Raw genomic sequence first — 26,216 nt, 5'->3', positions numbered from 1 at the left:
GTGACAATACAGTGTGAAATGTGGTTCGAGTGTACAACAGCAATTAGTCCTGTCCAGGTGATCAGTGTTCATGAACTGTAATCTTTCATTTGCTGGGTTTTTTTTAACAACTTATAGTGAACACTTTTTATCATTAACATCTATTGATGTGTATGGTCGGTCATGAGGTCAGTCATAAGAAGTGAATGTCAAGTTCGGACACCAGCTTTTTCATATTTCATCATGTATGGATGGTGTGATGACTGATTTCCTTCGATCCTATTTCTGTGCTTTTTACCTGTCATGAAACATACGATGTCCTTTGACCTAAAATATGAAATGAAACCCCACATGCTTGATTTGTTTTAATGAGCATACTAAATTCAACTAACTTTGCCACTGCTGAAAAAAATCTACAAAATTACTCGGTGATCAGGAAAATACTTTCGTACACAGACAATGCTGCATTTCTCAAGCAACGTGGAAGTTTTGTTCATCATATCCTCAAAAGAGCGCCAACCACTAATTATAATTGTTTAGGCAATTAAAATTACATGCAATACAGCGATTACAACTCAGTTGCTACACCTCGTGTTTAGTGATATAAACCTACACTTGCTTATTTGTCATCATTCACTTGATGGGCAGTTAATAAATTTAAATCCACGAGAAATGAAATTGTGTTTATTTTATAATCTGCATAGTTTTTATTTGTTTATCAAACTATATCTGCAAAGTTACGCTTCTTCGTTTCTGAAAGTTGCGAATAAATATTTCCGGTTTGTTTTCAGGTGATAAAATCGATCGATCAGTAGTTGACCTTTCATGATTTGTGAGTAGGGGTGGGGCTGAGGGTATGGATCAATGATGATTTGTTTGGAGGAGCATTTCAAATGTGAACGACCTCCATAAAATTCATGTACAAAGTAGGTGACACACCCCTGGCCATAAATTATGAACAAGGGTCCCATACACAGCTGCCGAAAAAATCAATGAAACATGACATACATTTCCATTTCAGGTATGTTAACAAAATAAAACTGGTTGTAGGGAATATAGTTTCATGCACTCAAAGTTGGTCAAGCTAATCAAAGCGCGCGCTAGGTCACATTCGGTCACAACAAAAATGAGGGAAGAAATATAGTGCCTGCCATGGATGACATATTATATAAAATAAATGCCCCATTGTATTTGACATAGACATATCAAACGTATTTTAGGTGTAAAATGTCCAATACAATCCCGGACTCGGACATACAGACACGGCTGTTACGCGGACTAATTCACTATTTACGTCAGCAGCTTCCGGTTGTTCGCATCAAGCAAGCTACTTCCGGCAAAATAGCCGTGGAAGAAAATTGCGAAGATTTAAGAGTTGCCCCTCGTTTCTGTTTCGGTAAAATATACATTTAAAGGTAGGATATACGTTGGTCTTATATGTCTGGACTTTTGTCTGTGTGACTGTAGCGGAAGTGAAGTAGATGAACGTCCTTTTCCGTTCTGTCCACATGCAACTTCCGCTCATCTGATTAAAAATGGCGGATGTTGTTTCTCACGGACATTTTGCACGTTCATTTCATATTCTTCTCGTAAAGATCTACCTTGGAATGTGCACATACCCGCAGCCAAATATCACTTGAACAATAAACGCTTATGCAAGGTTTGTATGGCCCTCTAAAGCGCCATCTTAGATATCCGAATATCGAATGATTTGTTTAGGTTTAATTAAAAAAGACGCGTTTCAAAGAAGGATGGTGTCGTGTTCTTTCCGGGAAGTGTTCAGAGTATTATCACTCTCTTCTTTTTATTTTTGTATATACATCGTAGTTTTCTATCCATGTTAGCGTATCGGTTGTCGTTCGCTGACAAAATTGATGAAAGGGAAAAGGCAAGGTTTATTGAAAATTATCCCAGCATTCCTTTCTTTTGGGATTGATTTGTTCAAACATGAAGTAATAATTATAAAAAATAAATTAGTAAGAAATTAAAATCGTGACAAATAATCAAGGGCATCAACCTGTTCTCCCAAAACATTTACATGGTGAAGAACATCCTCATTTTCACACAATTACATGAACTTGTTTCTGTTACCAAACGGGTCTGCAGGACGTAACCTTTTTCAATAGTATCAGCTGACAACCACAAATCTGTGAACCAATTTAATCACAAATATAAGAAAACATGGAATCTCAGTGAGCACTATCACACCTGCTTAGTTAGCTGAGAGCTGTGATGCGGTCCTATACATAACACAGTCAAGACATGACCCAGTATCGCTCTCAGCTACAGCTTAGTCTACGCTATTGCAAGCAGCCACACATAATACGCATGTCGTATGAGTGAAGTAATTAATAGTGCAATATTAAGTCCAATTCCACCTCACCTACATAGCACATGCACTCTCAGGCATGTTTGTGTACAATTTGCTCTGATGAATACACACATTATTCAAATAATGAATCCTTTTGATCAGCGTTCATCTACTATGGCTTAAAGAAATCTTTAACTGATGTCTGCTTGGTATGACAGTGATGTTGCAGGAATTTCAGAACATTGTGGAGATGAGGTTCTTGAGAGGCATTTAGAAGTCGGTATTCTAATATACGACAAAATGATATGGATATCAACTTCTTCTTTATTGTTTTCACAACATTTCTGGGCTATTCCTTTGCCCCTTTGTCAGGTGGAAGGGGCAAGGAATAGCCCAGAAACATTGTGAAAACAATAACGAAGTTGACATCCGTAACATTTTGTTGTATATTTGTGGAAGTTTTGTACATATCCAGTGTCTGTGTTGCATGCAACCTGCATGATTTCAGGATTCCCTTTTTTTTCATGTACATCGTCTGCAAAAAATGAAAATCGATGCAGGGTGTCACACAATATACATGACCATGTACCTATCATATTGTGTCAACTCACGCATCTGCGTAAGGTGTGGAGGTATTTACATATCACATATCAAAAGCAGCCTTGGTAAATATTTAAACAAGACCGTGAATCATATTGATAAACGCTTCCGGATGTTAAACCAAACCAGTTTCATTATTCTCACTCTTTTCATGTCAAATACCCAAACCGGTTTCTTAACCGATATCTTTGTTGTCACAGTATCAGCATTACTGTAAATACATATCCTCAGTCAATATGTGATCACCTGTGCTATTGTCATGACCCTTCTTTACAACAGATACAAAAGACAACGCATGCACGCATGAACACAGACAGACAGACAGACAGACACACCCCCACACACACAGATGCACACACACATGCAAGCATGCATGCACACACCATCAAAAGATGCCATACAGCATTGGCTTTCCAGTACTTTTTATCATGCAGTGCTCAGCTGTGAAAAGGGAAGGTGGTTGTTGTGGCCTTTAAACCAGGATGCAGTGTGTGATCAGGGAAGGATACTGGTTCTAAACTACTTCCCTCAGTTATGTTAGAAATCCTCAAAAAATTTAAAATAATATTATATCAGTGTTACTCACTTAAATACAAATTTCACTTATCTGGCCAAATGAGCACTTCCTCAGATCCTCCAAACGATTCACTAGCTGAGCATTTTGTTGAAACAGACTTTGGCTCATCTGGACTAAGTGTTGTCAAAACACTAACTGTGGGTCTTATAATCCCACTCTGCAATGCTGAAGCCCTTAATAGAGTCTAGATTTGTTAAGTTCTGAACGTCTGTTCTCCCTGGGGCTTTTTCTATTTTATATGGTTTGTTTGTTACTGTCAAATTTATATCTGTTCAGAGACTAAGTGTAAGTCAGTGTTAGAATTGGTCTTCATCAACCCATGCTTTTAGAAAGAGGATAGTAATGGGGAAGTCAGAGTTGCTGACTGTTAATACATATCGTGGCAGGGGCTCAATTTGTTATTTAAAAAGCCACTTGCCACAGGGCTTGTGACTTTAAGAAAGAACTTGTCCTGACTAATTTTCCACTTGCCCTGAATTATATGATATAATCACTGGGATTGGGAAAGAGAACTTTGACAAAGGGCCATTTTCAGAATTATTAACCATTTTCTGAATTTTGAATGGGCCCCTGCCCTTGTATCAAAAGAAAACTTCAAAATTTTAATGGGCCATTTTTTATTCTAATGTGCAAATTGGCCCATGGCCCCTGCCTTTCACAGTACCTGTAATCATGACGATGTAATATTGAAAGAATAAATCAACATGGCACTTATAACTTCTTTTAGAGACATTTTGAAGTTGGGGCAGTAATGAATGATGGCAATGTATGGATGAACAACTTTGTTATTGCTATGAGAGTGACGTTTCAGTGAAGGTTCTGACACTGTTTCTTATATGATAACTTTGATAACTGTGTTAGAACGTACACCAAAACATCATTCTCATAGCAATAAAGAAGTTGTACATCCATATATTGTCATCCTTCCTTACAGTATTTAATCTTAATGTTTAGTGGATTATTCATTGAGAAGTGATAAATAGCAAAAAAGATAACTCTACTTTATTATCATTGTGAAATTTAATAACTACATTTTTAGCAGATATGAAATGAATCCAAGTTTTCCAAGTGAAATCATGAGCAGAAATTATCTAGTAGTGCATGGAGACGCAAGATACTATTAATTGATTGCCCAAAATGAAAACTGAGTAGTCACAGGTGTCAGGCAATTGGATTTTTGAACAGCTGCATGGTATCCCAGTTGAAGAAAACTGAAGAAAATAAACAAACTCCTTAGTATAATAGTGAGTGAGTTTAGTTTTATGCCACTCTCAGAAATATTCCAGCTATATATATTATCTTTTATAATGGGTGCCATCTGTAAATAATCAACTCTGGACCAGACAATCCAGTGATCAGCAGCATGAGCATCGATCTGCACAACTGGAAACCAGTGATGTGGCTACCAAGTCAGTGAGCCTGACTATCCGATCCCTTAAGTCACCTCTTAAAACCAGCATAGTTGCCTTTTGTGGCAAACATGGGTAGCTGACTTATTGTACTCTGGATCTTCATGGGTTCTTTGCACAATAACTGCCTCAAAGTAAACCTGTTTGTCACAAGGTGAAACGAGATAATTACAGTAATGGGAAGAATACCCCGAGCCCTGTTCCTCAGTGTGATTATAAACCCTAACTCCCTTACTTTTACCTATATTTGCCATAATCATAACGCTACAATGGCTTTGAGAATTGAAGCCCTGACTTTTCAAGTAAATTAATTTATAGGGTCTAAAATAATGCTGACTCTTCTTGCTATGGCATGTTCAAATTAAAATGGCAAGTACAAGTAATTTCAATGTTGCCTGGTGGCAGGACTAAGATCCTTTTGAAACATTATGTGTAATAGCTGTCTCACAGCTTAATGTAGTTGTGGCTGTTTTAGTGTTGGGAACTGGTCGAAATCCCACAATTGATGATTGCTTCATCACCAGCAAACAATCATTGAAAAAAAATTGGTTAGCGTCATTTTCCAGATTTTCCTGTACAGGATGGTATTGCAGATATGTATAACATGATGCAGCTTGCTGCTTTGAAGTAATGTCTAATATATCATGAACATAAACTTCCTGGAGTCTTCAAGAAATATTCAGTCATGACTTTTCAGTTAGTGAAGTGAATTTCCTAAGAAATAAACATGTTTTCAGGCCTAGACATCTTTGAAGATATGTTCCATCGTCAAGCGATTCAAACACTAAAACAGTAGTTCCAAAATTGTTTTCGATTATAAGAAAATGTTATCGACAACATGGTCATTTGGTGACTGTGACCAATCTTTTATTATTTCAGTCAGTTGGAAGACCACTAGACCGTTTGTCATTGCATGCAACAGTAGATGCTGTTTTGTGTGATAACACAGTTTGTATACCCGTGAAGGTCCTGGGGTAGGATAGGCCTTCAGCAACCCATGCTTGCCATAAAAGGCGACTATGCTTGTTGTAAGAGGTGACAAACGGGATCGGGTGGTCAGGCTTGCTGACTTGGTTGACACATGTCATCGGTTCCCAATTGCGCAGATCGATGGTCATGTTGTTGATCACTGAATTGTCTGGTCCAGACTTGATTATTTACAGACTGCCACCATATAGCTGGAATATTGCTGAATGTGGCGTAAAACTAAACCCACTCACTCACTCACACGGTTTGTGGGAGAGTGTCTGAGCCCAGGACAACTGAAACAACCATTCTTCAATCCTTGATAGTGTTCAGTAAATCCAGCTCTTACAGTTACAGGTGTGAATGATCTTTACAGTTTTAATGAACAATGAATTGAAATAACGTTAGTGTGTTGTTTTGAAGAGATATGGATGCTCCTATTTTCACAAAGGCACACCCAAGTTTTCTGTGCTTTTTTGGCATTTTCTGAAAAACTGCATTTCTATCCAGCTTTAACATGTGTCTGTTTCATTTGCAGTCAGCACCGTGGCTACCAAAATTGTAAGCGAAGTCCCTGTCCAGATTTTAAGTTCAAGGTCAGGTGGCATGTCGCTCGTTGACCTGGGAAAGAAACTTCTAGAGGCAGCCAAGCGTGGAGACACAGATGCTGTCCGGGCGTTGATGTCCAATGGTGCACCCTTTACAACAGACTGGGTGAGTTACAGATCTATCTCCACCATTTAGTACATCCAGCCTGCCACAAAAGGCGACTATGCTTGTCGTAAGATGTGACTTACATGATCAGGAGATTAACAATAACAACATAATTGAGGCTTCACACTAATCACTGGTTATATCAACAACTCTAGTTATATCCTTTGATGTTTTTTGTCAATCTCCTCAGCTATAGCTCATGTACCTGTATATAAACTGTTACACCTTGTCCTCTCATATGCTTGAAAACGGTATAAGAATCCATACTGAAACGTTGCTATTGTGAAAATAAAGAAGTTGATCATCCATAAAACTTGTTTCTTCTCCTTCGATTTTTGATGAATCAAAGCAAATCATTGCAGACCTAGTTGAGAGTGATACATATATATTTTTATTATTTGTTTTTTGTTAACTGCTTCAGCTGGGAACATCCCCTCTTCACTTTGCCGCCCAGTTTGGCCACCAGCAAACGGCAGAAGTCCTGCTGAGAGCAGGCATTAGTCGTGATGCTCGCACCAAGGTGGACCGCACACCCCTCCATGTTGCCGCTCAGGAAGGCCATGTTGAGATTGTGGAGCTTCTCCTGGACAACTCAGCAGACATTGATGCTAAAGACATGGTCAGTATAGACTGCAGAGCTATTTGTACTCGGATGTTACTGCTTGAAGGTCACATGCAACGTAAAACACAACCTTGCAGATTCTGATACCTTTTGGCATTGGCTTACAGAAACAAATTTTCAAAAATGCAAATTCAACACATAAAGTTGAAAAATATTGCAATGAATTCAAGCCCCTGAATGGCATTTCAAACGCACACTGGAGGAAAAAGGGATTTCACCAGCTCTGCTGGGTCCATAGCACATGCACAGTAATTAGGTTCGCACGGCTTGAACCCCTAAAAACAGGAAGTGATGCATGCAAGGATTATCACTACGGTTGCAGTTGGAGAACAGTCAATTTCTTGTGCTTTCAAGCATCTGGGTTGGCAGTAATAAATATACGCTGTTCTCATATATGCTGTTTTGCAAACCAGGTTTTCAAGAAAGTGTAGCATCAGAAATCAGTAATTTAGTTTTACAGCAATATTCCAGCAATATGGCGGTGGTCTGTCTTGAAATTCCGAAATTGAGAAGGGCAATATGAATCTCGGTGAGAAGACGTCAAAGTTTCTAAATTAGGCAGACATTATCAAACCTGAAGGATGTCCTAAGTTACAATTTCCGGTCAAAGTGGCCTTGAAGCAATATGTAGAATTCAGATGTAACCATTTTGTGTCTGTTGTTTAAGCTGAAGATGACGCCACTTCATTGGGCCACAGAAAAAGGACACATTCCAGTCGTTGAGATTCTCCTGAAACACTCTGCGGACACCAACTTTGAAAACAAGGTGAGATAACTCTGCATTCACTAGTGTCCATGAAGAACCACCTGTGACCTTGATAAGTAAATTCTCATTCCATAAAATTTTGGTCTGTCTGCCTAATGAATTAGGTGTGTTTTCTGTTGTTAAAACCTCATCAATAATCCTTCTGTGTGTGTCAGTTAGTAAATATTAAAACTTGAACAGGACAATCCAGTGATTGGTATCATGAGCATCGATGCACATGGTTTAGGTATGATAATATGCATCATTCTAGTCAGCGAGGCTTTTACTAAAAACACCAAACATATGTTGCTGAAGACAAATTCTTATGCAAATCTTCACATCGATTCTTCTGAAAATTGAGACCCGTGAAGGTCCCGGGGTAGAATAGGCCTTCAGCAACCCATGCTTGCTATGAAAGGCGACTATGCTTGTCTTAAGAGGCGACTAAAGGGATCGGGTGGTCAGGCTCGCTGACTTGGTTGGCACATGTCATTGGTTCCCAGTTGCGCAGATCGATGGTCATGTTGTTGGTCACTGGATTGTCTGGTTGAGACTCGATTATTCACAGACTGCCGCCATATAGCTGGAATATTGCTGAGTGCGGCGTAAAACTAAACTCACTCACTCTGAAAATTGATATTTATAGAAAGCTGTTATTCCAGTTGATTTTAGCTGTAAGGAAATGGTTTGTATCATTTTTGTGTATCACAGTGTATCTCAATGTGTATCAATGCATGAGTAGTTGTTACAGGTCTACTCTATAGACTCGTGGAAAAATCGCATCACTCCTGTCTAATTTTTTCGTTACAGTTTGACCGAACACCACTGGACATTGCCATCGCCAATGGGAGAACTGATATAGCACAACTTTTACAACTAGCACAGGTAGGAATGAAGGTTCACATGGGGAATATTGTTTGGGGAGTATTCCTGGATTTGAATCCTCACATGAGCACAGTGTGCGAAGCCCATTTCTGGTGTCCCCACTATGATTTTGATGGAATGAAAAGTGGCGTAAACTAAAATTAATCACACTGAAGCCCTGAAGCAGTCAGAAGCTCAGGGAACGTGTGTGTTTAGTTGGCTAACATGTCCCTTTCACAGTGCATAAAATATGTTTAAATCAGTCAGAAGCTCACTTGCTCTCGCTGTTCTTTCTAGCACACGGAGATCACCTGTACCGAAGGGGAGACGGTGACGGTGGAGACGACATCGGACATGATCACCAATGTTCTCGGCGCGGGAGACAGGGACGGTGGGGCGGTGTTGCCTGTTGCTATTGTTCCTAACACTGCATCCACCTCCAAATCCAAAAGTGAGAAATTGGTGCCTTACGTAATGTGTAGAGCAAGGAGCTAGGCTTATCTCCCTTACTTAACCGGCACAAAATGCATTTTTGCATCAAACACCGTTTCCATTTTTCTGTGTCAAAGACATTATACCCACAGAATTTGCTCAACAGGATTATTATGAAATGTATACAATATTTTGAGATTTATCATAATTTCTTGCTTGAAAACGTCAGACTAATCTGAGAAAAAACAGTAGTATCAGAACTCTATGTAATTTTCCCAATGTAGCCTTGTCAGTGTCCTTTGAGATACTTTTACTTTGATAATGTAGGTGTCAGATGCATATACTCTGCTATAGAGAATAATGCTTATCTCAGACCTGTGATGATCCAGATTTGAATTGATCTTCAGTAACCCATGCTTGTCATAAGAGGCGACTAGCGGGATTGGTTGCTCAAGTTCATTGACTTGGTTGACACATGTCATTGTGTCCCAGTGCTGTAGATTAATGCTCATGCTGTTGATCATTGTCTAGTCCAGACTGGATTATTTATATGTATGTTGTGTGACTGGAATATTGCTGAAGTCTGGCGTTAAACAATAAACAATAAACCAAACCAACAATGGCACACAAATTCAGCACAAGTGGAGAATAATAATGAAACAGTCAAATCTAAAATCCCCAACACACAGGACCAAGGAAGGGAGATGCATACAGTACACAGAGAAAAAAGTTAATGCCCAAAGAAACTTTATGTTGGTGACAAATCACACCTTCTGACGACCTGTGAATGTCCTGGGGTAGAATAGGTCTTCAGCAACCCATGCTTGCTATGAAAGGCAGCTGTGCTTGTTGTAAGAGGCAACTGATGTGATCAGGTGGTCAGACTCACTGACTTGGTTGACACGTCATTGGTTCCCAATTGCACAGATCGATGCTCATGTCATAGATCAATGGATTGTCTGGTCCAGACTCGATTATTTACAGAACACTGCCATATAGCTGGAATATTGCTGAGTGCGACTTAAAACTAAACTCACACTCTCACTAACACTCACACTCACACAAAACATACATATTGCCCCATTATACTGAAATTGTGATGTTGTTAGACGTATTGCTGGATTGAATATCATGCTGGACTTTGGATTTGTTTTGCACCTTTTAAACAAAAGTATTCACTAAATTAGCACAGCACGTGAGATGGAATTATGAGTTGTTTATTTGCACAAGTTCTTAAGCACTTTTGGTGTTTTGAGGTTTTTGCTCTAAAATTAAGGAAAACTTAATGTTTGTTAATTATTACCATGATAGAAGCATAAACTGATTAAGAAAGAATCATCATGTCCGTCACAGTGTCACATTTTCCAACCTGAGTAAGGGCTGTTCATGAATTTCTGTAATAATTTGTTTTGTGGAATCCATTTCAAAATTTGACACTATTAATTTATAGGAAGGTCAGTCGTTTTTCATGTTTGAGAATGTTTGAAGTAAATGTCAGTGTTTTTTTAATCTGTGTTCATCAGTGATGTGTTAATGTGACAGTGTTAGTTCTCATATCGTTGTAGGGTAGCCTAGTGGTTAGAGCGTTACACATCACACCAAAGACCAAGGTTCGACTCTCCACATGGTTACAATATCTGAGGCTTATTGATGTCCCCTCTGTGATAATGCTAGAATACTGGACTATTGACGATATGCAGATTCATTATTGTCTAGCATGATCGTCTGGGTGGTTGGGAAGCAAAGTGGTCATAGTGTTTGATTGTCTGACGGAAAACCTTGGATCAATTCCTCTCGTGGTTACAACTCTACAGTCCTGTTTTCATGCTCGACATTTTACGGGAAGCTGAGTAGAAATAATGCTCTGAATTCTGCACCACAAAGGAGCACGCTCAAAGCTCCACAATCTTACTATTACCCCGGATAACTTGGGGAGTATCCCTGGATTTGAATCCCCACATGAGCACAGTGTGCGATGCTCATTTCTGGTGTCATGATTTTGATGGAATAAAAAGTGGCGTAAAACCAAACTTAATCACACCCTAAAATTGTTGTGAGGCACTAGAAGGAAACTAGTCTCAACACTTTTTCTAACGGGTACCCATTTTCTGCTGCGTGAACAAGGCAATTTTGATCAAACACTTTTGCTTAAGGTGAGACAACCTGTATCATTAGTGCTTCATCGTGGGGCAAGAGATTCTCAAGAATCAAGCTGCCAAACATGGTCACCCTGCCAAGGATCTCTGTGCTCAGCATTGCTTAACTTCAGCTGTTTTGTGACCAGCACTTATGGTTATCGAAAATTGAAACTGAAGTTTTAGATTCAATTTTCAATGAATCAAACTTAATCGTTGCAGCCCTTCATATCTGACATACCAACACCAGTCTCTGATGTGGTTATCACATTACCTGAGAGTACACCCAGTTGATAGTGACTGGTTACTTTGTTGGTGTAAAATCCATTCACTCTTTCTCCTTGGTATGGAATATGAGTGAGTGAGTGACTATGGTCCAGGGCACCAGATATCAGCTTCACATGTACCCATATGGGGACTCAAACTCAGGCATTTGGTGATGAGCAAACGTTTTAACCACTGCACCACCCCATCACCCATATCTGTAGTATGAAAATTTGGACGTTTCTAGTGATGAAATATTGACCGTTTTGTACTGTTTGAAATTGTATGACACTGTGTGTATTTGTAGGCTGGGTGTGGCTTGTGCAATGATGATGACTCAAATACTGTGTATCTGAAATAGGATTGTTTTATAATTTACTGACTATATACACAAGCGTAGCAATGTTGTGGTGATATATGAAACAAAACGCAATATGCTCCTTTGAATTAGACTCACATGGTTAATATGTGTTCTCAGACTCCGACAACAGTATGCCAGACTCAGTCACATGCTTGGTCACATGGCTAATACTGTGTTCTCCGACTCCGACAACAGTATGCCAGGCTCGGTCACATGGCTAATACTGTGTTCTCCGACTCCGACAACAGTATGCCAGACTCGGTCACTTGGTTAATACTGTGTACTCCGATTCCGACAACAGTATGCCAGGCTTGGTCACTTGGTTAATACTGTGTTCTCAGACTCCGACAACAGTATCAATCAATATATTGTTTGGTCCGATTTGGTCTCTTTAGATGCTACCGTCACCAAGCTGTAATATTGCTGAGGGTTGAATCACATTAAAAAGAAATGATGTTTGACCGAAATGGAAGTATTTGTCTATAACACAGAGTCAGTGCAATTGAGTTTACCAGATGCCCTTGAACGGGATGTATGTGTGGCTGTAATGTGGTTTGGTTTGATAATTGTGAAAAATTGTAAGTCTGTAATTGTTCTGTTTGTGTTAGAGGATGTTTTGGATGGTGCCTAAATCTTGGTATTCAGCAGTGTTTTCATGTGTTGTTGAATCCAGAAGATGGAGAAATCTCGGACCAAAGCAGCACATCCGTCCTGGCCACCCTGGCTGCCCTTGCTGAGGCCACAGCTCCCATCAACACGCAAAGTAAGCCTTGCAGAACACACTATTGCTTACCCAGTGCCCCTTGATTGTCTCCCTGGAGCAAAGTAAGCTTTGAAGAACACACTATTGCTTACCCAGTGCCCCTTGATTGTCTCCCTGGAGCAAAGTAAGCCTTGCAGAACACACTATTGCTTACCCAATGCCCCTTGATTATCTCCTTGGAGGCAAAGTAAGCCTTGCAGAACACACTATTGCTTACCCAGTGCCCCTTGATTGTCTCCCTGGAGCAAAGTAAGCTTTGAAGAACACACTATTGCTTACCCAGTGCCCCTTGATTGTCTCCCTGGAGCAAAGTAAGCCTTGCAGAACACACGAGTGCTTACCCAATGCCCCTTGATTATCTCCTTGGAGCGAAGTAAGCGTTGAAGAACACTCTGGTGCTTACCCAATAACCCTTCATTGTCTCCCTGGAGCAAAGTAAGCCTTATAGAACACACTAGTGCCTTACACAATACCCCTTGATGGTCTGCCTGGAGCAAAGTAAGCCTTGCAGAGCACACTTGTGCCTTACCCAATACCCCTTGATTGTCTGCCTGGAGCTAAGTAAGCCTTGCAGAGCACACTTGTGCTTACCCTTTGATTGTTTCCCCGGAGTCCTAAAGCCCCCTCTGAGTGCTGTCATAAAAGGTTGCTTGTAAACTTGATGACTGCCCAGTACCCTTTGTTTGCTTCCCCAAGGGAATGAGGTAGAATGGGTCCTAACTATCCCTTACTTATCCCCCTCGGGATCAGGGAACATAAACAAACATCGAGGGTACATCAACCCATGCTCCCCTCGTGACCAGTGAACAACTTATAATGTCACCAGCTGATTGAAGCATGCCTGTGCAGTATATCTTTTGACAGATATCTCAAAGAAATACCCTTATTGTGGGCATAACAAGTATGTTGAAAGAATTGTTTGATCATTGGGACCAAACGCTGATGTAAGGAACATGTAATGACAAACTAAGGCATCATTGACAATTTTCACTCTGGTAGCCATGTCAACCAACTTAACAAAGACTGTGTAACCATAACAACAATTTAGTATAATTTGGAAATGATTTCAGAGAGTAGGTAGTTGCTCTAGCCGCTGAACACTCATGACATTGAAGGGTTAGTGGGGTAGCCCAGTGGTTGAAGCGTTCATTCATCACGCTGAAGGCCCATGTGCAGTTCCCCATCTGTAGCCCATTTCTGCCATAATATAGCTGGAATATTGGTAAGAGCGGCATAAAACCAAACTCATTCACTCATGCCACTGCTTAGGTTATGCGAAGTTATGTCCCCTTGTCATGACAGGATCCGTAACTCAAATAGAGTATGCCAGCACTTTACCTGTACTTTCATGTACTTTCAACAAAACGCATCAGTACAGTGTCATCAAAAGCTCAGAAATGAAAAAGCTGAAATGAATTTGGAAAGACCCCTTTCAGATTCTGATAACTTTTTATGCAATTCATCAACAGAGAGTATCCATTCTTTGTTACCTTTCTCATTGCAATCTTTTTCCTTTAAAATGTATGTTTAAGAAGTGAACACAAGTGTAATGATTTGAGCCACTGATGTTATGTTTTTCAGATGTGAGCTCATCGGAGGCGATGAACTGGTTGGAGAGTCAAGGTATCATGATCTCGACAGCAGACGGTGGCATCATCACATCAGCAGTGGAGAGTGGCCAGACCATCTCGCTCACAGGTGGGTAAGGGGTGATTGGGTAGTCAAGTGAATAAGGCTGAACAATGTACTGGTATTTACTGCTTTACTCTTCAGATATTTAGTTGTTACATGTCATGATTAAAAGAAAGCTTAAAGGTCACATGCAACCAAAAAATCAAACATAGTTAAAACACATTTATCACTTATTCATGACATATAATATACATTGCTGCTTTTAAAAAAAACCAAATAAACAAAATTATAAGCGTACAATCGCGATTCAAAAGTGCAATATTTTGTACTTGGGCTTACTTCCCCCGAAACGAAGCCCTCGGGAGACCGAACCAAGTCATAGCGGGTGGATGTGCACTCAAGTGTAACAACAGCTTCCGATTGGCCGTTTCATTTGCTGATATGCTGAGGGTTCATTGTGTGTACAGAAAGATGATCTGTTTGATGGGCATCTTAGAAGTGTAGCCAGGCACAAGAAAGTAAGATTCTTTATGGATAACAACTTCTTTTTGTGTACTTGATGCGTCGCTTCAGTATGGATTCATATAAAGAAGTAATTATCCATGAAGAATGTATATAGAGATGTTGGGTTTGGAAAATACATGTTCTCTGAATTTGCGCTCGATCCAATCAAAAATCATGTCAGTAGAGATGGTAAACGACTGTGTGGCTGGAATCTGTCATTCGTCCAAGTACAAAGCAGGACTTGAAACTGACAAGAGTTTGCACCAGTTTCCGTCAGATCCAGTCATCCGAAAAAAATGAATGTAGTTTGTTTGCAACCCACAGACATAAAAAACATGTGTATGTGTCATGTCATGTGTATCACACGTGCCTAATTACATAATGTGGCAGACACGGGACTCGGGTGCACGAGTCATAAATCAACTTATTTTCTTTGTGTCGTATAGTCTGATAGGTGTTAAGTTCAAATTGCACATGGTCAATGATTGAAGCTGTGTATTGCATGTTGTCTTTAGCAGACTGGCAGACAGACATATAGGTGTCAATAAACCAGACACTGAGATTTCCCTGTGACAGAGACTGCTTACCACAATCAACAAGTTGTTTTACGTAACGAGTAGATTATTTACTTGTTTGTGTACACAACTAAGATTAGACTACTGCTCACAACCTCAGACGCTGGGCATGCATACTGTTTCAAGCTCCGCGAACTTATTCACTGTGCATGCGTTATGGACGCAGCACAGCACAGCTGTTGAAACCAGTTTTCCCCCCAGCGCTGGCTTTCGCTGGCTTTTTTTCATCGCATTTTTTTCAGCTTTATAGGTTGAATTGGCATTTTTTATGATTTGTTTCGGTAAGTGCATACCAGAATCTGCAAAGTTGTGTTTTACATTGCATGTGACCTTTATTACAACACAGTGATTTTATTGTTTTCACTTTATGATTCAAGCATTTACTTGATTATAAGTAGTATTTTGTTAAAAAATGCTTCTTGCAATATCACAATACATGCCTTCACATTGCAATATGTTGCATGAAAATTCTCTTCAGTACTAACACCTGTTATAGAATCACTTGTCACACCAAAGAACCAGATTCGATGTGTCATTGGGTGCAGTGTGTAAAGACCACTTCTAGTGTCCTCTGGCGTTTTACGGCAGAAATGTCGCTAAAAGTGCATGAAACTCTTGGCTGGGTACGGGGAACAAAAGTCCCTCTTTTGATTTGCACTAAATGTTTTGTTCAAGTGACATGATGCTGTAAATTACTAAGCATGGATTTGATGTGGAACCAACATTTGAACCAAGTCAGAAGCCGATCTGAGTAAACATTCTTCAAAGGGATTATACGATTCTCAGATCATGGTGCATTGCATTATAGCGATGGTGACATTGTTTCTCTGAACACAGAATCCATAAGGATAATTAGCCTTAAATTCCAAACAGTAAAGTCAAAAATTATCAAAGGGGTTCATCCTTCTGTGTGCTTCTCAAAAAGGAGCCATTTTCTAAAAAACACATTTTAGTAACAGAAATAAAATTTTGAAGTAGTAATGAGTGAGTTTTGTTTTACGGCGCTTTTAAAAATATTCCAGCAATATCATGACGGCAGACACCAGAATGACGTGATGTTGAAATATTGCTTTGAAGCAATTCTGACTCACGTTGGGAATTGGTTAGAGTCTCAAACCAATGGTCGGGTCATTACAGCTGATCAGTCATCAAAATTATTTAATGGGTATCATATCTCGTAATGCACAAAACATAAAGAAAATACATGTAGTTTTTTCGGGACTTTTTAGCAAATTGCACCAAAAGTGCAAATTTTGCTTCTTGAAAAGATGACTTTTACATTAGGAACATAAATTTCCTGTACTCTTCAAGATAAACTCAGTCGTGACTTTGAACAAGCTAGCAGTGGTTCTGAAATGTAACAGAGAAAATATTGTTAATGCAGACAAGAGTTCCAAACTGGATTGCTTGGCCGTTTGTAATTGCAGCCAATCTTTAATCATTTTAATTTTGATCGTCAATAATGTTTTCTGAAAGTAATGGAAATGAAAGAGGTGAAGACATGTTGAAATACTGCTTTGATGCAATTCTTGCAGATGATATAAACAGCCGACAGGTGTCTATAAATCGCAATGTTTCAGTGCTGTAGATATTCAAACTTTAGAAGAAAATGAGCCAGCATACTTGTACTTACAATGTTAGATGTATTGTTGATTTATTACTCAAAAATAAAGTGCGACTGATAACTAGGTTATACTTTGTCATATTGGTTTGCAGTATGACTAGTAACAAAACACTACATTGAGCCCTGACTGGTGAAATCCCCAGCAGCCAGGCTTAGAGGAGTGGAGGCAAATGTTTAGTGTACAGACTCCTTGATCTCAGTAGACATAGAAGTATTATCAATATGCTGTACACTTCATGTGTGGATTGTATCTTTGTGTTTGTGTTTCAGAGGCTGGCAAGATAGCGCTAAATCTGATCAGGCAGCAAGGACTAGCTCAGACTGTGTCTCAAGAAGGGGAGGTGGAGAGTGCTATAGAGAATGTGGTGGGCGCCGAGGAGGAGGAAGAACAGGTGGGTTCAAGGGGAGGAAGGGTGGAGGAAGAACAAATGAGTACAAGGGGAGGAAGATCAGATGTGTACAATGAAGGGAGGAGGCAGAACAGTTGTGAAAAAGGGAGGAAGAAGGGGTGGAAGAAGGGGTGGTACAAGGGGAGGAAGGAAGAAGGCAAAACATGTGTAAAAAGGAGGAAGGAAAGGTGGGTGCAAGGAGAGGAAGAACGTGTGGACAAGGGGAGGGAAGAAAATTGATGTGTAAAGAGGAGGAAGAACAGATTTGTGCAAGGGGAAGAAGAAGAGGTGGGTACAAGGGAAGGAAGGGTGGACGAAAAACAGATGTGTAAAGAGGATGAAGAAAAGGTGTGTACAAGGGGAGGAAGAACGTGTGGACAAGGAAGGGCAGAGGACTCAGGTTGACAATATAAGGGACAGAAGAAGGTGATCAGGTGATGACAACTCTGACCAGAAGTGTACACCTGATATCTTGCTTCATCAGAAAGCTTGTAGATTCCCTCAACAAAATTAACAGCAGAAACAAAGAAAACATTTTTTCGAAAAAATGATAGATTGACAGAGCAGGTCATGTATAGGGGTACCTGCAGTAAAAACCCAAAGTCACAACTGATCACTGAATGCTCAATAGCTGTTGTGTCAGCCATTGGCGCTGATTACTGCCACACAGTGCTGTCAGATTGAGAAAATCCCCATTTTGATTATTCGCTTGGGTATCTATTGCCATACACGTTGCAGGTTGACCTCCAACTGACAGACATTGACAGCAGGTGGTGCCATCATTAGAAGTCAACCCATTTCATCCCAGATGTGTTCAGTCTGGGTCAAATTGAGTGATAGAGTTGTCCATGGAAGCACATCCACATTGTTTTGTGTCAGAAAGTCCATGATGTGCCTTGGCTGTATGTGCTCGAGCATTATGTTATTGAAGGATTTGCATACATGGATTGGCACTCAGATGCGTAATGTGGTTTTGTAAAGATGTCGTTTGCGTAGGTGATGGCATTAACTCATCCTCAAAACACACGTAGCGGTGTTTTTGAATGAACACTGATGCCGACCCAGACTATCACACTACCCCAACCAAACCATCACGCTGTCCCCACCCAAGTGATCTACCCGTCACACGCAGCAATCCACGTAGCTTTTTCCAAGACATCGCCATGGATGAACTCTTCCATCTGCATGACTGAGCTGAATTCGAGATTCATCAGTACAGTGCATACCTTCCCACTGTGTGCAATGGCTTCTGGCCCAGGCTTAGGGACGTTGTTGGTGTCGAGGTGTCAATATGGGGCCATTGTAGGGACGCCGTGTAGGGAGGCCTTACTCACGTAAACAGTGCTATATGGTTTGGTTGCCAATGATTCCACGCTGCTGCTGTATTTTCAAAACTGTATGTACTGCAGTCTGGGTTTTGTTCAGTAAGTGGGGCTACACAATGTGATGATCTTGTCTGGGCATAGTGACAAGTGGGTGTCAAGGATGTTGATGGTCCCGGGCACTTCCAGTCTGCTGCAAGCCTCAGTGGAGTGACGATTGAGGAATGATAGTAGTTAAGTGTTTAAGTGACTTCCCAAGTCGACCCTCCAGCATTCAAGTAACCCAGTGCTCTTTGTCAATTTTCCAGTGTCGAACATGACATGGTAAACGGTCAATTAAGGTTGAATTTTCACTTAAACTGGTGATTAACAGTTTGGAACTTGTGGTCTTTTATACCCATGTGCATATGTGGTTACTCTGTCAGAATTTTAAAATGACATGCATTTTATGATTTTCGTGATATCGAGCCACAAATGTGGCTGTGTGTTTTGCATTTTGAGATCCCTATCATATTGGGTCATTCATTCATTCCAGCCTATATTTTCATATTTTTGTCAGTAGATCCTTGTGTGGTGTGTTTTTAAAGCTGTTCAGTATATGTATCACCTAGGGTAGGGGAGTTGGGAACATGTATGAACTGAAAGACGTTTGTTTCGTTTTCAGAAAGTCATAACAATAGTGGCCAACCAAGGGGAGGCAGAGATCCCCAGCAACAACGGCGGCACGGTGCTGGTGGCCGTCAACCCTGATGGCACAACCACACAGATCCCCATGGAGGCACAGATGGTGGAAGAGTCAGGTAGACCTGCAGTAATGTTAACTCCTACATAACCATAGCTGGCGAAAATAATTGATAATCAGAAATATTGTCAGTGGGAAAAATTATTGATGGTTTCTGATAAGAAAATTTTGTTATTGATAATGTCTTGCATTAGCTTTTGATACAGAAACAAGAGTCAGTTTTCTGGCACGATATTCAAATTTAGGACTTAATTTTGCTTCTTTCTCTGGTCCAGATTTGAATATTTACTGTACAGTCAGAATGTACACAGAGTTTGTTTATTTGGTTGTTGTTCATGCTGCACTCAATAATATTCCAGCCATATCACAGTAGTCTGTAAATAATCCAGTGTGGATCACATGGTCCATTGAGTTTTGCGTTGCTTTTAGCAATTTTCCGGCAGTATCACAGGGGATACGAGGTATGTGCTTCACACACTGTGCTCATGTAGAGACTTGAAACCAGGTCTTCAGCATGACAAGCGAACACCTTAACCCTACCGCTCCCAGAAAATACAGTGATTGACATTATGAGCATCAATCTACACAATTGTGATGCAGTGACGTGTCAGCTATGTCAGTGATCCTATCCCTCTGATTCCGTTGGTCGGCTCTTATGACAAGCATGAGCTGCTTGAAGTCAAATTCTGACAAGCATCTTCACGGGTGCACGCACATGATGTTAGATTCAGGGGGTCCAGCTTGATGTAGACAGTGCTCTCTCTAATTCATACAAGTTGCAGAGGTTTACATGATGTCAAAGCATCTGAAAACTCGTCACTCCAAAAATGTGTTGTTGGTTTTTTTTATTCATCTTTTACCCTTTCAGCATGTACAGCATGGGATATAGTCAGCTCTTCCTGTAATGTAAAATATTGTTGGCATCTCGTCTTTCCGTCCGAAATTGTTTTTAAATTAAAAATGCTCAATATTTTCAACCAAAATGTTGGTCAGTATATCACACAGAACCCACAGTAGTGCCTGTTGCTATTTAAAGATTTTGATTATTTGTGTTTTTCTCTTTCTCTCGGAAATGTTTCAGACTTAGTTTCGAAAGGGAAGGGTGGGTTTCGTTTATTGAGCACAACTCTAATACCTTTAGATATCTTTCAACAGAACTTGGCAGATATATGAAGCAGATCTCAAACTGGCGTCTTTTGCTGTTTGCAGATTTTGGGCATTTCTATTTTTCCCAGTTGTCATGGAAACAATTTGGACTTAATCTGGAAAAGGAATTGTGGACTTTGTTTCCAGACTACAACCTGAAAACCTTTCAGTATCTTTCTACAACACTTGGAGGACATATCAAACAGATCATGAAGTGGTTCTGTTTAAAGATTTTTTTTGCATTTATATTTTTCATGATTTCCATGGAAACAATTTGGACTTAGCGTAAAAGGAAATCAAGACTTCAAGTAGCTGTCATATGATGGGGCCAGAGGGATTAGGGATTTTCTGGTGACTATTGTTTTAGGTGCAAAATCATGGCAACAAAATATAAAACCATATGTTAATATAAAGATCTTGACTCACGAAACATATTACAGCCTTTTGTGTGACACCCACAATTATCGACGTTCATAACTTGTGCTTTCAATATATACAACCTCTCACTGTATATCACGAAAACTTCAAAGTAGGTTGAAATAATATCAGATAAAGACTTCATACTTGTGCACGTTGGGTCCATATGAGAAATCAAACTTGCGTCATCTACATAATGAACTCTCAAACTTGACTTGTATCAGGATACATTTCTGTTAATTGATACCTGACTGCTTTAAGCGCAGTAAGTATTGTTGAATACTCCATAATTTATGTGTCTATACATTGTCTCATCATGCTGAAAACCAGGCTAGCCATTCTCAAAGAGTTCATAGCCCTGCCTTTTGTACTTCATAAGCTAATTTTCAACACGCTGACTACAATCGAAGTTAGGAATTATTAGGACTGTGAACATTTCAAGAATAAGGACCCAGGGCTTTATTCCTCACGTCCACCCTTGAAATTTTCTGGCTCAGAGGCACGTGAGTAAAGTCTTCACTCATCACACTGTAGGCACTGATTCGATTCCCCATATGAATATGATGTGTGAAGCCCATTTCTGGTGTCTCCACTGAGATATTTCTGGAATATTGCTGAAAGTGGTGTAAACTAAACTCACTCATTCACTCACTCATGTGTCCATGCTGGAGGGTTCGAAAATCCCATTGCCCGACGCCCGTGACAAGTCAATTTTCACTTCGGGCAGTCAAGTAATATTTTTATACTTGTCTGCAGGCTACTAGATAATTTCTGCTTATGGTTGAAAACTTGGATTCATTTCATATCTGCTCAAAATGTAGCTATCAAGTATCACAATGATAATAAAGTATTATTTTTTTTGCAATTTGTCACTTCTCAATAAGTAGTCCACTAAACATCGATATCAAGTATCATGCTTATTTATTCTTTCATGTTTATATTATCATGATTATGTCTTAAGAAACAGGGCAAGTGGAAAATTAGTCAGGACAAGTTACTTTCTTAAAGCATCTTGCCCTGTGGCAAGTGGCTTTTAAAAACATTTTTGAACCACTGATGCTTTCTATGCATACATGACTGTCACATGGGTTGTAGTGACATCTACAGTTACCTTCCTTGTTTCCTTTCAGTTGAGGAGACGGAAATAACAGAGCCACTACTGAAGAAAATCAAAACTGAGGATGGTCAAGGGGAGGTAATCCTGGAGGAGGTAGCTCTTGCAGAAGCCGATGCACTGCCCACAGAGGAAACACCTTTAGTAATGGCCGAAGATGTAAGAATGAGTATAGCAATATAACAAGTTCAACAACCCACAAACCCTTCACCATATTAGATGGTCAGACTTTCCTGAGTTCATTTGTCACCATCTGTCAGTGGAGAGTTTAACAGATCTTTTGCTCACAGATGTTTAATTGGATTTCTAGTTTCCATGTTTATGGGCATGTGCTTCAGCCTTAAAATGTGTATCTTTTCATCAAGGGTTCTCATTGAGACAGCCTAAACATTTTGTGTTTGTGCCTTTTCAAAAGTAGGGGAACTTTTTTATATTTATGATTCACAAATTGGGAGATATATCAGTCAGTCAGTGAGTCAGTCAATGTTGATATGATAACAGTGAATGTCTTGAGAGTGCATCACCACTTGCGCTTCCTTTTGATCTTACTTATTTGTATAGTTATCATACGTGAAATGTGATTGGTGTATGACATGAAATTTGCATGGGTGCGATTTTCAGTTTTTAACAGCAAAAATATTTAGACACAAAAATACTTCTTTGAAAGCACTGCATCCCAAAAGTGCAGCCTAAGTAGCCTACAGGTAAATATATTGCAATAAATATTGTTATTGTTCACCACAATCTCTCAAAAGACTATTCAGTGAACCAGTTCAAATCCACATGCATTTGGTTGTTGTATTAAGTTCAGCAGGAATTGTATTTCTAAAAATCTTTCATTTGGTACCTTTTGGTGTTTGGTTTCCATTCATGATTATGAATAATGATGTCACAGAGCTTATTAAAACAGTTTGTTAATATACAAATTAAGTTGAATACATAAAGGTGACAACTTCAAACATACAAATCTAAAAGGGGCAACCTATATTTCACTAGGTGGGGCATTGGCACACCAAACAATATTCCTAGGTTTATTCCTGCGTGCAAACTCTCCTTTCAGCATCAAAGCTTTTTTGTACCTTGCAACTGATATTATTGTGACAGTTCCAAATGTACATAGCTGATAACTTCAAACACCCAAATTTAAAAGGGGCCCACCTGAATTTAACCAGGTAGGGCATTGGCGCACCAAAAAATATTCCTAGGTTTATCCCTGCATGTGAACTCAAGGCATCAAGACTTTCTCGTACCTTGCAACTGATATTATTGTGACAGTTCCAAATGTACGAAGATGTTGCCATGTTTGATGACATTGTTGCTATGGTTACAGGCTGATGAGACCGATCCTGACCAGGACAGGCTCCGGAAGCAGCTGGAGGAAGTGCAGAAGCAGGCCGATGAGTACAAGCGTCAACTGCAGCAGAAGCAGGAGGAAGCTGAAGGATACAAGAAGAAGCTCAATGAAATAGTTAAAACACCTGAGAAATCCTCGGGGGAATGAACATCGAAGAATCCATCACCCCATCATTGTTTCATCCTCTTTGAGGCTTTACCTGGTGTTACCTATCAACCAGCATCCTCAGTCAAAACATTCTCCTTACAGCTCTCTCAAGCATTTCAGGTTACAGCCACAGAAATTTGGCCGAGGAATACAGTGTTTGAAATTTTGCATGGACATAAGAGTGTTGGGCTAGAAGTCAAAATTTACCTACCGGGTACCCACCCCATCCTACCCCATCCTTCCAGGTACCCACTGAGGTCTCAAGGTTGGGTACAAAATGTCCAGTGAGGACTTATTTTGCTGGAATCATGCAGGTATTTGGATGCACATGTAAACAATCTAATCATTCACATACTGGAACTGAGAGAAGCCATATGGTTAGTTTAGCATATGCAAGTCAGAAAGAATGTGTGCTTAGTCAGTAAGAAATACGAACATTATTGACTCTCAGAGGAACCGTGGCATTGTTTTGTCACTGTGACTAAGTACCGTGAGTAGTCCGGTCCCACCCAGGTTAGTGGTGCCAGCTTGTGCACCCTTCCTTTTGTCCTGAAGGTTTATTAAGTGACACATGAAAATGACCTGTGCATCCCACCTTTCTCAAAATCTGTATTCGCCCCTCATGAGTTACTAAGTGTTAAAGTTTCAAATCCTCTAGATGGCTTTAAGGAATGGGACCTTTTGAATTTATAGTGTCAGTCTCCTCTAACAATGGCATGTCGTAAGTAATTGAACTGGGCACGCCTTTTCATATTTCTTTTAGTGTTGCATAGAGGATGTAATTTCTGTTGATATGCCAAAACTTGACCTGAGGAGTTGATGTAACTAGGTAAGAACTAACGGAGCCACCGTTACACATACATTCATGCTTAAGACCTCGGTTGCGTCAAGATTATCACACCACTGATTAAATTGATGTACATGCACTGAGTGGCCATTGCTCTCTGTCAAGCTTATATTGCTTATAAGTGGGGACACAGCCAATACCATGACTCATCTAACACCCTAAGGCTCATAGAATACCTAAGGCTGAGGCTCATAATGGGCTTCTGAACATTTGGGATGTTAAACTGGTGCCTAACAGTAAGGATCATGAAGAGCTACCTATCACTAAGGGTCATAAAGGGTATCTAACAGTAAGGGTCATGAAGAGGGAACTAAAACAAAAGATCATATTGGGGTATCTAACAGTAAGGATCTTGACGAGCTACCTATCACTAACGGTCACAAAGGGGTATCTAAAACTAAGGATCGTAAAGGGGTATCTAACACTAAGGATCATAAAGGGGTGCTTAACAGTAAGGATCACGAAGGGCTACCTATCATTAAGGGTCATAAAGGGACACCTAACAATAAGGACCTAAAAGGGCAACCTAACTGTGAAGATTGCAAAGTACACCTAAAGTGTAAGGGTCATAAAGGGACACCTAACAATAAGGACCTGAAAGGGCAACCTAACAGTGAGGATTGCAAAGGACACCTAAAGTGTAAGGGTCATAAAGGGCTACCAAACATGACGATCATAAAGGGCAACTGAACAGTAAGGATTGTAAAGGACACCTAAAGTGTAAGGATAATAAAGGGCAACCTAACAGTAAGGATTGTAAAGGACACCTAAAGTGTAAGGATAATAAAGGGCTACTGAACGTGAGGATCATATAGGGCAACCTAACAGTAAGGATTGCAAAGGACACCTGCTACCGAACATGAGGATCATAAAGGGCAACCTAACAGTAAGGATTGTAAAAGACACCTAGGGCAGAGTGAGGATCATAAGGACAAAGAATTGTGAAACGGTGTAGGATCAGAATGAGTACTAAACCTAATGGTGACAAACAGTGCTTTAACAGATTGAGCCTGGGAATATGCTTGGGGCAACTTAAACCTTACACAACTGACCCTTGGAACTGAAGAAACGTGTGATCAGTGGCAAGATTGAGTCTACAACCAGTGAAATCTGCATCCACTAAACTGCAGACTTGCCCATTATTAAACTTTGAATACTAAGTTTTAACCATTATCTCCAGCAAATTATGTGGTCTTACATTTTCTTTGCCATTCACAGGATTATCATGTATCTTGTTAAAAACGTTTCAACATTAACTCCAATTTGTACATGAATCTGGTTTTATTCTCTCTACATCATGGCATCCTATTTATGCAATCTGTTTGTGTAAAGCCTCCAAGATGTTGTAACCATGACAACTGTCTCCAAGAGGGTGTTGTCATGGAAACATTTCATATTATCATCCTGTAATGGTTCATTGTTGAACCTACACCCTGGTGTATATAGTTTTGTATAGGATATGGTAAAATAAATTTTACTATTTTCAAGTCTTGTTTTGTCGTGACAAATAACTGTGTTCGAAATACCTACCTGTCTGACCACCAAGGGTGGGTTATTTTCAACTCGGACTACCACATTCTCAGATTCACTTGCCCAGGTCTGAATGAAATTAAATTCATTATTATTTTACATTTTACTATAATTGTACTAAGTGAGTGGAC

At 39.9% G+C, this 26,216-nt stretch overlaps 1 protein-coding gene across 4 annotated transcripts; it reads left to right on the top strand.

Moving 5' to 3' along the window:
* The first annotated feature begins 1,264 nt into the window (after positions 1–1,264).
* Positions 1,265–26,042, top strand: LOC137259236 (GA-binding protein subunit beta-1-like). Of its 4 annotated transcripts, none has more exons than XM_067796865.1 (12): positions 1,265–1,394; positions 6,381–6,556; positions 6,978–7,175; positions 7,846–7,944; positions 8,734–8,808; positions 9,085–9,178; positions 12,653–12,742; positions 14,324–14,440; positions 17,348–17,469; positions 19,453–19,588; positions 22,224–22,366; positions 23,538–26,042. In XM_067796865.1, exons 2-12 carry the CDS (start codon positions 6,449–6,451, stop codon positions 23,706–23,708), a joined length of 1,353 nt encoding a protein of 450 aa, XP_067652966.1. In that variant the 5' UTR covers positions 1,265–1,394; positions 6,381–6,448; the 3' UTR covers positions 23,709–26,042. The 4 variants fall into 4 exon arrangements, with proteins under 4 accessions (XP_067652966.1, XP_067652964.1, XP_067652967.1 ...); XM_067796863.1 differs by having other exon boundaries at positions 1,268–1,394; positions 9,085–9,238; XM_067796866.1 differs by having other exon boundaries at positions 1,280–1,394; positions 12,656–12,742.
* The last annotated feature ends 174 nt before the right edge of the window (positions 26,043–26,216 follow it).

Source organism: Haliotis asinina, chromosome 13, assembly GCF_037392515.1.
Source record: "Haliotis asinina isolate JCU_RB_2024 chromosome 13, JCU_Hal_asi_v2, whole genome shotgun sequence".
In the NCBI taxonomy this organism is placed as follows: domain Eukaryota; kingdom Metazoa; phylum Mollusca; class Gastropoda; order Lepetellida; family Haliotidae; genus Haliotis; species Haliotis asinina.
This window is presented reverse-complemented; position numbering and strand designations above follow the sequence as displayed.

Bases quoted from the DNA above. Each gene is read 5' to 3' on its own strand.
- LOC137259236 (XM_067796863.1), top strand. From the start codon at position 6,449: ATGTCGCTCGTTGACCTGGGAAAGAAACTTCTAGAGGCAGCCAAGCGT. The intron at 9,239-12,652 runs GTGAGAAATTGG...TGTTGAATCCAG, and splicing joins ATCCACCTCCAAATCCAAAA to AAGATGGAGAAATCTCGGAC. The intron at 22,367-23,537 runs GTAAGAATGAGT...CTATGGTTACAG, and splicing joins CTTTAGTAATGGCCGAAGAT to GCTGATGAGACCGATCCTGA.